This window comes from Prenolepis imparis, unplaced genomic scaffold, assembly GCF_030444845.1.
Source record: "Prenolepis imparis isolate NDT839.2.m4 unplaced genomic scaffold, iyPreImpa1.0 SCAF_6, whole genome shotgun sequence".
Lineage (NCBI taxonomy): Eukaryota > Metazoa > Arthropoda > Insecta > Hymenoptera > Formicidae > Prenolepis > Prenolepis imparis.
The window spans coordinates 85,128-100,343 of NW_028141164.1; the positions used below are offsets into that span (position 1 = coordinate 85,128).

The following is a 15,216-nucleotide window of genomic DNA, read 5'->3' on the forward strand; positions in this document are numbered from 1 at the left end:
ACTACATACAGTAGTGACAGTAGCTGTCGGCTCCTTTGATGTAGCCGTGAGTCGATCACGTGACGGTCAGCCATGTTGTAAGCCTTACGGGCGCTTCATTTGAACATTTAGGGTGCCGTCACATGGGGCGTAACTTGCGTAAGCGTAACCAGCGGATCGCCAATCACCGAGTTATTCCGATAGAGCCCTTCGTCGAGCTCTATCGGAATAACTCGGTGATTGGCGATCCGCTGGTTACGCTTACGCAAGTTACGCCCCATGTGACGGCACCCTAAGAATCGCGATAACGTCTTACGCAAAGTCTTTTTTAATGAGATAAAGATAATAATGCAAATTATTTTCTGTTTTTAATGTTAGTATATTTTAAAAATGTATTAATAAAATTATAAAACAGTATATAAAACGTGATTGTTGAAAGTTAGCAATATACCGCCACAATATTGTGATATCGCCATGACAGTCCGCCATGTTCTTAGCCTTACAGCTAACGCATGCGTAAAAGAAAATTTACTCGCTGATTTTTAAGCACTGTCACTACTGTATGTAGTTATACTGTGGTAATGGGTACAACAAAAATATTGATACGGTGCTGCAACCTAAAGACATGGCGGACTGCTGAAAGGTCAGCTGAAAAAGATCAAAGGTTCCGACGCTGTGTGTCCCTACTGTATATAAGTATACTGTGTCCAAGTAATCTGTTTCCCTCTCAGGACGACGCCCCCACTCCCGGCTCCACTGCCCACTGCCTCGTAAGCAGTAAGCAGTCTATCTTTAATATGCTATGCTCATAGTTCATAGTTGACACTCGCGACATGCACGCGGTACGCCCGTCGTTCGTCGCCCATCCGCCCGTCCGCCCGTCGTTGTCAGTTGTCAGCGCTAAAAGAGGTTAGTGGATAGTGGCGGGGAGAAGAGAGAAGAGAGAAGACTCCTTTTCCAAAAGCGTGCATCTTTTGTCACCACGAGAAAGATATTAGTCCGTAAGTTGCGTCTTATAAGTATATAACTTGTAGAAAAATACGACATGCAACGCGTTTATATATAAGATATATATCCGGTAAAGCTGTCGACCCTTATTTATTTCGTGATAAATCGATGCAATTAATAAGAAAATTGATGATGAATGGAACAAAATGAATTCGTGAAGAGACAAACGTGCCAATGGTTAACGAATTTACGAAAAAAGAAAAAAGTAAAATGGAGACCGTGTCTACCGCGATATCGCATTGGAAGATGATTGAATGGAGGTTATTTGAATTAAGCAGGGTGCACATTTCCAAATAAGGTATTCTTAAAGCCTTCATGTTTCTGGCGCTGCTACGTGATCGTCGATCGAGTTACATTTCTATCTACGATGTAACGCGAGAATACGCGAATTTTCTGTTCTGCTGTTTCCGTCGATTTTTTTATGAGCTATCGTCAACAAATGACTAAGGCTCGTTAAAAATGCGTCGCACTCTACGCTAACGTACATAAGATAACACTAACCATGATAACAAACGATTGGCTTAATCTAACCGCGGCTGTTCTTATCGGCGGTAAACCGCCGGTTTGCATCACATTTGTGTGTCAAAATCTCTTCTGACAGATCTTTTTTCATTTTCAAATTACAATTTATACAAATATCTTGTATGTATAAAATGTAACTCCAATAATTTCACGATGCGCGATATTGTGTATATATATATCGTCAAATGGATATGTGTCTTATATATTATTTTGAATCATTTTGAATCATTTTGAATCACGATTTCGCGGTTCTGGCACGGGCGCGGTCCGTCTATTTCGGTGAATCGAAAATCATTTTTCGATGCACCATGTAAGGAGCGCAGGAAACGATCTCTTGGTCTCTTGGTTGTCTCTCGTCGCGATAATCGCGGTAAAACGTGTCAATGTCAGTGACCGTCGCGTAATGTGTGTGTGTGTGTGTGTGTGTGTATATATATATATATATATATATGTATAGTATACACACACGTACACCACACACATTATTTGTCAATCTAGTGATCGAAAAGTGACCGAATATACACGTTTCTTACATATCGCAGTTGTATCCGTTTGATGACGAAGAGACAAAGAGTGGGGAATCTATTTATAAAATAGAGATATGTGTTTCATGTCGCAACACGCCCGCAGTCCCATAACGGACATGCGACACTAATTCATTAAAATAATCTTATTAAACGCGTGTGTGCGACATACTAAGATATCGTGTACTTTTTGTATATAGAGTTTATTTCACGTTCATTTTCTATCGTTGTCTCTCTCTCTCTCTCTCTCTCTCTCTCTCTCTCTCTCTCTCTCTCTCTCTCTCTCTCTCTCTCTCTCTCTTTCTCTCTCTCTCTTTCTCTCTTTCTCTCTCGGAAAGTTCAATTTTGTAATTGAAACTAGGTGTGCAACATGTCTTTCCGCGTGGTGCGTACCAGCAAGTTTCGCCACGTGTATGGAACTTCACTAAAACGTGAGCAATGTTACGACAATATTAGAGTATCTAAATCATCGTGGGATTCGACATTTTGTGCCGTGAATCCCAAATTTCTCGCCATTATTGTAGAATCTGCGGGTGGCGGTGCTTTTATCGTTTTACCGCACAATAAGGTAGGCTCTTTCTCTTTTTTTAGTTTTTTTTTAGTTTTTTTTTCTTGCTTATATTCCAATTTCTTTGGTTGATTAGATTAAATTGACCAATGTTTTACGTACGCTACTGTGTGCATTGGAAAGAATATATACTTTTTGTCAGTACTTGAATATAACTTGTTTTTCATCGGATCGATAAAGAAACTTTTACATAGTATAATATGCAAAAGTATATACTAAATCTTTACCGAATAACAATTTATAATATACCATTGTAAATTCAACATTATAGGTAGGAAGAATACCAGCAGACTATCCTCTAGTAGGTGGACACAAAGGACCTGTGTTAGATATCGCATGGTGTCCTCATAACGATAATGTCATAGCTTCTGGTTCCGAAGATTGTGTTGTTAAAGTATGGCAAATACCTGATGGAGGTATTTCTAGGACATTGACCGAATCGATAGTAGATTTGCAATTACACCAACGCAGAGTCGGTTTAGTGCTGTGGCATCCATCTGCATTAAACGTGTTGCTAACAGCTGGTTCGGACAATCTTGTTATTATCTGGAATGTTGGCACAGGAGAAGCCCTAGTACGCATCGACTATCATCCAGATGTAGTTTATTCCGCATGTTGGAATTGGGATGGATCTCGATTAGTTACTACATGTAAGGATAAAAAAATTAGAATCTTGGATCCAAGATCGGGTGAAATATTAGAAGAAGCCATAGCGCACGAAGGAAGCAAAGCGACTCGTGCCATCTTTCTTAGGTATGTGCTACATATATTCTTTAGCATTTCATTCTATTCATCTAAGGTCCCCCCCCTTTAAATATATCATTTGCACATATTTGTATATATTTATATATTATACAATAAGATTAATGCGACTGAAATAAAAAAAGAGAAAGAGAAGAAAGCAATGTGATATAAAATGACAGCAAATTAACATACTTTGAAAAAAGTATATATTTCGTTCAAATCTCAAACACTAGATTGTTAAAAATATCATAATTACACGAGTTGTGAAGTAAATGGGACATATTTTGACAAAATATTACTACTTAATTTCAATTTTCCTTAATTACTTAATTTCAAAAATCGATATACAGACAAGTTGTGTATAGGTGTCAATCTTGATTCACGAATAAAATATATTATTCGATTATAAATATTGTTACTCCATCTTCGAAAATTTAAATATTAAATGCTCGATAGTTTATATTTTATCAAGAGAGAAATGCTTCACTTGTATAAATGCATAATTAACACAAAAAAAGCAAAATATTTTTTTTATAATCTCATACATGTATTTACATGATGTAATTCACATTGCCGCATCGCGTATTTTTAAATAACATTTTAAAAGGAAAGCATTACACTAATGAGTGATGTTTGCACGAGTGTGGATGTAGAAAATACACAAACACCGAGCAAAAAAATAGAAATAATATTGTGTTGCACAACTTCTTTATTTTTATTATGGCAGTATATGTAGATTATTTATAAGACAACAACCATAAAAAAATATTTATAAAACATAATCATCAAATGGTATACATCCACCTTTTTACACAGTACATTATAATAGTTATACAATGTAAACAAATTATATCGCTGCAGAAATGCACTTACATCACATAAAATAATATCACTGTAGAAATTGCCTACAGATGATTTTTTTAAATACAGGCGAAAATTATTTTAACTTGCTCTTTTCCACGTTAAATTCCATCACTCGTCTTTTTTTTCCTTCTTTTCTTTTAGTAATATATAATATAATGATATACAATATATATATACAATATTATTTTCGCTTAATGACTTAATCATCAAGTTTACGCGTCGACATATACATGATATATTTATTTTTCGCATTTTTTATAAGAGAAATATATTTAGACAAAGGCGCGTAAAAGATATATTTGTTTTTTTATCATCTTGTATTTCCGGTTTGTGTAGTGCGAGATTCTGTAATTTTTAATGGAAAACTGCCAGACTGAATTTTCGACACGACGAAGATGCCAACTTAATAAATACACGAGTGTCAAGATGTGCGCTCTGTAATTCTCCATAAGTATTTCCAGTAAGTATTGTACATCAACTTGTTAATTCAAATTGTAACTTGTAAAAATGTTAGAATGCATAAGTAAATATCCAAGTTTGATCGAGAAATATTAATCTTGGTAAAAATATCTTTATAAAATAATATCATAATTATCACATTTACACATGTGTGTGAAAGGTAGAAAGAAAATATTATATCCAAGTGAAAGTTTAAGCAATTGCACTGCATATTATTTGGATTGTAATTATATATTTCTTATCTATATATATATATATATATCTACATGTATATATTACAAGATGCGTATTAAAAGATGTTTTCTTTACATGTGGTAATAAGGTGGATGTAATATAAAATTTTGATGATTATAATCTCCATAATATATATATAAGAGAATGTGATAATAAGATATTAGTAAAAGTAATACACAAATTACATATATATAATATACGCGTGCAAAGTGAATGTACAGAATCATTTTTATTGCAATATACAATTGCTAAGAGATTAATATGTCAAGTAACAAAAAGCCACCGCGTTAGATAATATTGACAAAAATGTCCGTGCATTTTGATCGTTATTTGCATTATATTTTCAGGGGTGGCTTGATCTTCACGACAGGTTTTAGTAAAATGTCGGAAAGACAATATTCTTTGCGAGCTCCCGACATGTTGGGCGAGCCGATAGTTATGGTAGAATTAGATACAAGCAATGGAGTTATGTTCCCTCTGTATGACCCTGATACAAATTTAGTATATTTATGTGGCAAGGGTGATTCTGTGATCCGATATTTTGAAATTACACCCGAACCGCCCTTTGTTCACTATATCAATACTTTTCAAACTCCTGATCCTCAACGAGGTATAGGAATGATGCCAAAACGGGGCTGTGACGTTAATAGCTGTGAAATAACCAGATTCTATCGATTAAATAATTCGGGCTTTTGCCAAGTGATATCTATGACAGTGCCGAGAAAGGTAAGAGAGAGAGAGAGAGAGAGAGAGAGAGAGTGTGTGTGTGTGATACTGGAAAGAAATGAAAAATACCAAAATCTATTTCTAAAACGGACTAATAGTAGCGCGCTTGTGTTTTATATATATAATTTTATTGCAGTCTGAACTTTTTCAAGAAGACTTGTATCCCGATACTCCCGGTGACACTGCTGCTATCTCAGCAGAAGAATGGGAATCTGGCACCGACGCAGAGCCTGTATTGATATCCCTCAGAGACGGTTATCAGCCGTCCGCTTCCAAGAATGAACTTAAAGTACAAAAGAAATCTAATATATTGAGTAAAGGAGCCAAGGTTGCGTCTAATGCCGCGCAAAATACTGGGCAAGTTTCGCCAGGCGCTTGCGTATGTATATCGAACATTGTTTTCCCCTCTTATTTTTTCTTGTCAGCTGAATAACTTGATCAAATAACTTGATAATTATTCGTTATTTAATCGTAGGAAGATTTGTTGAGAGAATGCAGGGAAGAAATAAGAAAATTAAAAACTGTAATTGTGAAGCACGAAGGAAGAATACGAGTGCTGGAATCGGCGGTTGCTCTTCAAATGAAAGAGGAAGAGAGAAAAGAAAAGTCGGCTTCTCCGGATGGCAAAGAAACGCTCGCTTCTGACGAAGTGTAAAGAAATCTCCAAATTTTGTTTTCAACAAGATTTCGGTGTGACGTTGCATTCTCTAATGTGAAAGAAAAAAAAATGTATTTTGCACTAGAATCACTAATATTCTATAAGAATGATCGTATATTTTGATATAACAACTTGTGTAAATAGTAGGTTTTAACAATGCCGTGTGTCTTGACTCTCTGCAACAATCTTTGCTATTTATTGTACATCTACTCATCGTACATTCTTTGCATTTGTATTATGTTTACATATTTTACTCTATATATATATATATATATATATATATATATATATAAAATTTTTAAGGTGTTGCCATACATGATATAATGTCTCTAGAATGTAAGTTTTTTCTCCATACGATGATATAGCATACGAGACTTTTATGTATATGAACCTTTGTATGAATACTGTTACGTGACGTACGCGAGAGAGTGCCTAACTTGTACAGATATTTGCTGTTAAATAACAAAGAGTATTATTTTGTTTCGATGCGTGATTTATGTATATTATACAATATTGCGCAAATCTAATTTTTTCTTCAATGGATATTACTCGCAGTCGTGATGTGCCCGAAACGCGGTAGTTTATCGCCTAATGCAGAAATCTGTCATTGCGAACGCGCTTTACTGTTTCTATTTAGTTTGGCAATATAACGCTCAGTCGCGGTTTTTCAGTCTTGATTTTTCTTTTGGCCATAAAGACCATAGAAATGGGAGATTCGGCTCACGAAAAGATATTATCTCTTGATCAGAAAAACGTCGCGTACGATGGCGCTATAAGCAAACTTGAGGAATTTTATCCTATAACTTCGAATGATGATGGTTTTTATTTTTTACGCATTGAGAAAATAAATTATGAAGAGCATCACATACCGCGGTCACAGTATACTTACATACAGTAGGGACAGTCCTTTGTTCTCAAATCAGCCGCGCAGATTTGCTTGCGCATTGTAAGCGACCATTTTTATGAGTCATGCCAATCCCGTTCAACATAAAGAACCCAATAACTCCATTACTATGATTACATTTATAGTAAAATATAATCTGTAAAACTACAATACTATCATTTTGATTTCGCGTTTTATGCAATATTTAATTTTTATTCAGAAAAAATGACTATAAAATAATATATCGAAAATATTTCGCGCAAAATTGTTTTAATAGTAATGGGTACAACAAAAATATTGATACGGTGCTGCAACCTAAAGACATGGCGGACTGCTGAAAGGTCAGCTGAAAAAGATCAAAGGTTCCGACGCTGTGTGTCCCTACTGTATATAAGTATACTGTGCCACGGTGTTGCTAGAAAATAAAAGGGCAAGGCACGTGACAGCCAATCGATTTACAGAGCTTGTCCACAAGAACAAAAGGTTGTGATTGGCTAGTACGCGTTGACGCGTTCCATGTGCAAGAGCCCTAATTGTGCCAGCTAGTAGCGATGACTTTTTTTTACCTATTTAACCCCTTCCACGCAAGTTGAGTCTCCTATTTCTAGCCTTTATGCTTTCGGCGGCCGAAATTCAATCTCTAGTCAATTAGTCGCCATCGGTCCAAAAAGTTTATAACAGTCGCGATATCGCGACTGCTGTTATCAGAAGATAGATATTGAAAGATATGTGCTTCCTAATATTCTAGTACCGCAACGTTCTATGTGACGAGAAATTCGTCTTTCCTCATCTTGCTGTGAGTATATATATATATATCATTATCGCTTATCCAAAGAATAATCCGGCTCGAAAAATCCATGTCCTCAATTGTTTTACTGTCTATGGTGATATTATTAATTGTGTCATTTGTTTGCAACGCAACCCTCGTATTTGTCAAATATTTAGCGAACAAGGATTCGTATCGATTCTCGAGTTTGAAAAATTTTGGCTTGGCTCGATTGTTGACAATTGACAAAAGATAGCCGAAAATAAATCGAAAAAAATGCATTAAACTTAAACGATGCAATTAAAACACGTAAACCTATAATTAAAGATATACTTTGCATATTAATGAGAAATAATGTTGAATAAGTAGATTCGATGTCTCGAGTGAGTGAAAACGACAAAGATTAAATAATGCGTAATAAATAATATGGGCTATTGTATATACATATATGCTGTTGAAACGAGTGACATTTCAAAGCATTTGGCACGGATATACATGCGAGATTTGCGAACGCTATTTTAACTGCAACCTTGCGACATCGAGTCCGACATTATATATTCTCATGATTTCAAAATATATACTTGAGATTTACCAAATTTTTCGACCAACTTTAGATCAATTCGATCGGTATAACGCCGGTGTTATACTGGTATTAATTTTTGTGCATCTTTGTACAAGAATTTGTTCATAAAAATTTGATCAGAAATGCCACCGACGAGATACTAGTACCTAGTCGGTGGAAATGCTAACCTATAACCTATAACCTATAACCTTTTAATATTTTTTAATATAAATATATGTCTTTCAAGTTGGTGCGTTTTTAATAATTATATTAGATTTAAAGATCTAGATGTAGTGTAGCATACCGCCAAACACACTGATGACGTACACTATATCGATCTCTACAATGGATTTCGTTGCACGAGCCGATTACATGATCGCGTTCGCGTATCTACGTGGGTGTGACGGTGTGACACACGACGAATGTCACTTACATAATCCCACGTGTTTCAAGCTCTTATCAAGGTTGTCGGATGAAAGTGTTTGCTGTACACTATATATGTACATGCGTGTGTTGAGACATTTGTATGGGGGTAGTATACGCATGATAATGCGATAATTTTACGATACATTGGACAATCTTTAAATTATTTATAGTACACGTGTATAATAAAGGTACACATGAGCACACTCGAGAGATGTATCTTCTCTTAGCTTACGAGTTTTTCGCCTTTTTTTAAAAATATTTATTATATTAAATAAATATATAAAATCAACTTTGCTACACACACACACACACACATTATATATATATATATTTACGCAGTTTTAAGCTAAAGCTAATAATGATACATTTGTGTATTGTGTAGTATATATTGTATACATTATTGTGTACATCCCATATATATGTATATATTATTATTATTATTATTATTATAGAGTATATTGTACAAGTTGATACGCCAATTATCCAAAGAAAGAAATTTCTAGAAATTTCTCTTCCGTTTCTTTTATATACTAAAATATATGAAAATATTTATTTCTATAACGTTCTTAACATTTATAATTCATACTTGCCTACCAAATTGCAAATTTTTGAATCTGACCAAACTATACATTTATTTTCCTTTTCTTGAAATATAATTTCTTGCGTATTGTAATAAATATATGATCTCTCTCAACTATATACGCATAAAAATCTACATGTATAATGTATTACGTGTGTTCTAAAAATATGTATACATATTTTTTTTTTTTTTTTTTTTTTTTTCCAGTTGTCTCGCCGAAATCGCCAAAGTTACGGACGATGGCATCGCTTAGATTGTTTGTAGCAGGAGCAAGTGCTATAGGTGCTGGTACTCTTATTTCACACTTTCTTTTATCGGATACTAGGGTAGGTACATATTCGAATAAATACCGCGTGATAATCTCGTAATGCGATCAAAAATTACTCGAAAATCGCGAATACCCCTTTGTCCGCGCATATCCTTTGATTATATATCATATTATACATGTATTACAAATAATGCAATGCCCCTCACATTTGAATCACACCTAGATGCCACTAATTACATACACATGCTTATATTCCTCAAGGCAATGACGATTATAGGTACATGCTGACAAGGGAAAACCAAGACCGCCTCGAAGAACTTTACCGATACGAGAGGACCAAGTAAAAACTTTAAAATCGCAAGAGTACGATGTATTGATAATCGGGGGTGGTGCCACAGGAGCAGGATGTGCTCTGGATGCTTGCACACGAGGTAAATCTATCGCCCAATTTTTCGCTCGCTTGAGGAAAAAACAAAAAAATAAACCATACACAACAACGCTACACTTTCTCAAAGGCTTGAAAACCGCATTGGTCGAAGCCGACGACTTTGCATCTGGGACCTCTTCTCGAAGCACAAAGTTGATTCACGGCGGTGTACGATATTTGCAAAAAGCAATCATGCAAGTGGACATTGAGCAATACAGAATGGTAAAAGAAGCACTTCACGAACGTGCGTCGATGCTGCAGAGCGCACCGCATCTGGCGCATCCATTACCCATCATGTTACCAGTTTATACGTATGTTTGTATGCACTTTTACAAGCATAATCTTTTAATGCTGCTTGATTTTTACTTCACGCACACACATGTCTATTACTTTTGTCAGATGGTGGCAGATTCCTTATTATTGGTTCGGCATTAAGATGTACGATCTGGTAGCAGGTAGCAAAACGGTGAAATCGTCGTACTATCTAAGTAAATCGAACGCGTTGGAACTTTTTCCGATGTTGAAAGGTGACAAATTGACGGGAGCTATCGTCTACTACGACGGTACTTGTCGTCCTTGGACGCAATCTCCTTTTACAATTTTTACATGAATATATAACGTACATGTATCCTACTTTTTTAAATGTGTCATTTGATATATATACACATATATATATATATATATATATAATACAGGTCAGCAAGACGATGCTAGGATGAATTTGGCAATCGCCCTGACAGCTTCGAGACACGGGGCGACAGTCGTAAATCACGTTAAAGTGGTCAACCTACTGAAAGGTCTCGACAAAGTATGTATTAATAGTACAATTGTAAAATGAAAATATTAAAAAAAAAAAAAGTATTTATTCTATTCGAAAAAAAGGATGGTAAACGTGTTCTCGTGGGTGCTCACCTCAAGGACGAACTTACGGGAGAGGAGTGGGACGTAAAGGCTAAGGCGATAATCAACGCGACCGGTCCTTTTACCGATTATATCAGAAAGATGGACGATCAGAACGTTCAGTCTATCTGCTCTCCGTCTTCCGGAGTTCACATAGTTCTGCCGGGATATTACAGGTAATGAGAGAGAAAAAGCTAATGTATTAACAATATGCATACATGTATTGCATTACTCGATTCATTGCAATTTATCTCTCGGTGTAAATGATTTTTGTGTGTGTGTGTATATATATACAATATATATACTACGCAAAACAATTAGGGGAGCGCTTTAAAACTAGCAAAATTTGATGATTTTTAAGAAGCCATATCTCGGCTTAGAGAGGTCGTAGAACAATGTTTCTGGGCGCATTTTAACGGGTGAAGCCTTAACTTTAAAGTAGGTAATATAGCATTATTCGTTTCATCGAACTGTTTTTCGTGTGAAGCTTAAAATCAGATGGCGAAAAAACTCTGAAAATTTCTTGACTTTGTAGTTATCCATGGAAAAAGCAGGGATGGAACCATAAATGCGACCACATTGGCTTTGAAGTAGGAACCCTCTCCTTTAAAATGCCGCAAGAAACATTGCTCTATCATGTCTAGAAGCCGAGTTATCGCATTTCAAAGTTACCCCTGCATTTTGCAAGATTTTTAGCAATACCGCCGGCATTTGCGTTATCCAATGTACACCACGGGGAGGTTGCTCGGTTGGATTTTGCACATCATATATATATATATATATATATATTACTCTAGTCCTGATCAGATGGGTCTACTCGATCCAGCGACGAGCGACGGCCGTGTAATCTTCTTTTTGCCGTGGCAAAAGCAAACTATCGCGGGAACGACCGATCTACCGTGCGAGGTAACGCATAATCCTCGGCCCACAGAAGACGAAATCATGTTCATTCTACAGGAAGTGAAAAACTATTTAAATCCGGACGTCGAAGTACGCCGCGGAGACGTTCTCTCCGCCTGGAGCGGTATCAGACCGCTCGTTTCCGATCCGAACAAACCAAACACGCAATCACTCGCTAGGAATCATATCGTGCACGTTAGTCCTACGAATCTCATCACGATAGCAGGCGGCAAATGGACAACTTATCGAGAGATGGCTCAAGAAACCATTGACGCGGCCATAAAAGGTATACATTAGAGAGAATCGATTAAAGGTAGCAAAATTTTTTTTGTTTATGTGTGTGTGTTGTCTCTAAAAGATACTCATTGATACTTGTTTAAAGCTTGCGATCTACAACCAGAAAGACCTTGCCAGACTGATGGCTTTCTTCTGGAAGGTGCTCAGGGTTGGAGTCCTACAATGTATATTAGATTGGTGCAGGATTTTGGTTTAGAATGCGAAGTCGCGCAACATTTGTCCAAGAGCTACGGAGATCGTGCGTTTGCCGTAGCTAAAATGGCTTCTCTGACAGGAAAACGGTGGCCGATTATTGGAAAAAAGATTCATCCGGAATTCCCGTACATCGATGCTGAAGTAAGTGCTTCTTGTGCGTTTAAAGCTCGAATTAAACTTACGATACTCAAATACACACACACACACACACACACATTGATGTCATACGTACATTTCAGATACGTTACGGTGTACGAGAATACGCTAGAACCGCGATCGATATGATCGCGCGTCGATTAAGACTCGCTTTTCTCAATGTGCAAGCGGCTCAAGAAGCATTGCCAGTCATTATAGATATCATGGCCGAGGAGTTGCATTGGTCGACGGAGGAAAAGAAGAAGCAACATCGCGAGGCCAGCGAATTTCTCGCACAGGAAATGGGTCAAATGGTGAATCGTGTTTCTCGCGACAAGATTCCTATCAATCTTACCAAGGATGAGATCCAGCTCTATATTAAACGCTTTGGAATTATAGACAAGGACAAGAAGGGATACGTGTCTATTAATGATATTAGACGAGGATTGAAGGTTTGTATTTACAGAATTTCAATGATATATTTCTCTGACACTTTTTATATCACTTTCTATTCTCTTCTTTAATCGTTATCGATATCCATTAATCGCCAATGTGCAGGTATTAGGTATAAGAATGAGCCAGGAAGAGATGCACAGCTTGTTGAATGAAATTGATCTTACTTACAATGGTCAAATGGAATTACAAGACTACTTGCAGGTAAATCATCAAGCATATACTTGATATATATTCTTTTTTGCTCTTCACAGCTCTTTGGAGATAAGGAAGTACCGGGTGAAGAACTTCATGAAATTCTACGCGAAATCGACACCAATATGAACGGTCAAGTTGAATTGGATGAATATCTTCAGGTCTGTGACATTGCGCATTGTGCACAGAGTCACAGTCAGATTTCTTCTTGTATTACTACCCTTTGTTATACATTGCTCACATTTTTCTCAAAGCGATAGTGTCGTTTTCTTTTTCGCATGATTATGTGACACTAAACTGATAACAATCTTCCGATAGAAAAATTAGCAATTGATTATTATCCTCCCCTCATTCTTTCATGTTCTTTTCTACTTATCGCATTTTTGTGGCGCATGTCATTTTATTATAATATGTATATCTATTAGAAATTATATCATCTTTTTGAATATCTTTTTAATATCCATTTGTATAAACCGCTCGTTGTATACACATGTATGTATATTATTTTTACATGCAGATGATGTCGGCTATAAAGTCTGGTCATGTGGCGTACTCGCGTTTCGCACGGATGGCTGAAATGGAGGAAGCGCAGCACGAAAAGGAAATGCTCAAGAAACAAATAAGCGTCGAGAGATCGGGTGGAGGACTGTGAAGAGAAATTCTTTCTCTTATGCTGTAAAGTTTTTAAATATTTTAATCTTATCCTTGTGTTTGTGATTCGATGTGTTTCATCATTGTATACATTTATTACAGAATATCATCAGTACATTCAATCAAGCACACATACGCGTGTACTGTCGAAATCAACAATCAAATATCTTGCAAAATAAAACTCTATCGTGAATGGTATCTATAGAAGAATATATTAAACTACACACACAAATAGTTTCATATTAAATAATTTACGACACGCAAACTGAAACTTTATTATCATACGCGCATCCGTCGCAAGTCGATTTTATTTTTATCAAAAGTAAAATTAAAATAATTATTGCAAGTATATATACACGCACGTTAGTAATTAAAATTATGTATGTGTGTGTATGTCCACACTTGAAGGAAAAAAAGTTTTAAAATTGTTGCAAGAGTTTCCTTGTACTGTGGCGTGCGTGTATTACTTGCATACAAGCGTATATTGTGTACAAATTGTGTGCAGAGTATTCGCATTCTATTTGTATAATATATAACTGATGCATTATAGCAAGTATGCATATTGCATTCTATTCTTGTAACAAGAGTACTCTACATGTAACATGGCAACTCCATCTTGCTAAAATTGTCAATACAATATTTATAATATTTCTAGTGTTTACAATTGTACATTGCGTATTATTATTTAATTCAGAATAATTGTGCTCTCTTGTTCGTCGATAAAGAAAATTCTGAATTGAGAGTTGTGAATATAACGCATTGTAAAAAATATTTCTTATATTATTGTTAGTGTATTGGAGAAATCTCAAAAGTTTTTGAAACCAAATTTATATAATAGTGCAAATTGTTATTTATATTTATTGTATCTCCATTTATTTCATCATTTACACATTACGCTAAGATTGTACAAATTATGGATATATATATTGCAAAAGGTTACTTAATTTATTACCATCGCCGTAACATGATGCAACTGACAAGCGTGTTGTCTTGTCATAAATTGTTTCATAAATAATAAAGTAGATGGCAAACAAAGGAGTTGGAGTACTTGGTTTTATCATCAAATTTAAAAATATAAATAGTAATACGCTACAAATATTTTATATCATATAAATAATATTGATATTTTATATCGTTTACACATGTAGAACTTTGTAAAAAGTTTCTTTCCCTCTTTCGCGCATGTTGAGCACTTTTGATATCGCAGTTAGAATTGTGAAATAAAAAAATTTCAGAAAAAATCTAGACAATTTTTTTTCGGAAGGGAGAGGAATTTTAAACGATTTTATCTT

The 15,216-nt window shown here is 35.6% G+C and overlaps 2 protein-coding genes and 1 long non-coding RNA gene across 11 annotated transcripts; all 3 read left to right on the forward strand.

Moving 5' to 3' along the window:
• Positions 1-803: 803 nt before the first annotated feature.
• Coro (protein coronin) lies at positions 804-6,772 on the forward strand. Of its 6 annotated transcripts, XM_083040803.1 has the most exons (7): positions 839-980; positions 1,064-1,285; positions 2,395-2,601; positions 2,873-3,354; positions 5,250-5,628; positions 5,765-6,007; positions 6,104-6,772. In XM_083040803.1, the coding sequence occupies exons 3-7, from the start codon at positions 2,404-2,406 to the stop codon at positions 6,281-6,283; spliced, it is 1,482 nt and encodes a 493-aa protein (XP_082896929.1). In that variant the 5' UTR covers positions 839-980; positions 1,064-1,285; positions 2,395-2,403; the 3' UTR covers positions 6,284-6,772. The 6 variants fall into 6 exon arrangements, with proteins under 6 accessions (XP_082896930.1, XP_082896929.1, XP_082896928.1 ...); XM_083040804.1 differs by lacking the exon at positions 1,064-1,285 and having other exon boundaries at positions 804-888; XM_083040802.1 differs by lacking the exon at positions 1,064-1,285 and having other exon boundaries at positions 844-980.
• Positions 842-14,962, forward strand: Gpo1 (glycerophosphate oxidase 1). Of its 4 annotated transcripts, none has more exons than XM_083040798.1 (13): positions 842-980; positions 9,711-9,829; positions 10,049-10,202; positions 10,287-10,509; positions 10,598-10,761; positions 10,894-11,006; positions 11,081-11,274; positions 11,896-12,284; positions 12,381-12,631; positions 12,730-13,077; positions 13,333-13,434; positions 13,791-13,948; positions 14,027-14,962. In XM_083040798.1, exons 2-12 carry the CDS (start codon positions 9,743-9,745, stop codon positions 13,923-13,925), a joined length of 2,160 nt encoding a protein of 719 aa, XP_082896924.1. In that variant the 5' UTR covers positions 842-980; positions 9,711-9,742; the 3' UTR covers positions 13,926-13,948; positions 14,027-14,962. The 4 variants fall into 4 exon arrangements, with proteins under 4 accessions (XP_082896924.1, XP_082896925.1, XP_082896922.1 ...); XM_083040799.1 differs by lacking the exons at positions 842-980; positions 13,333-13,434 and adding exons at positions 7,455-7,965; positions 13,184-13,282; XM_083040796.1 differs by lacking the exon at positions 842-980 and adding an exon at positions 7,460-7,965.
• LOC145937632 (uncharacterized) lies at positions 11,281-11,844 on the forward strand. The gene is made up of 2 exons (XR_014425591.1): positions 11,281-11,536; positions 11,634-11,844. It is a non-coding gene; the product is annotated as an uncharacterized LOC145937632 (long non-coding RNA).
• Positions 14,963-15,216: the final 254 nt, after the last annotated feature.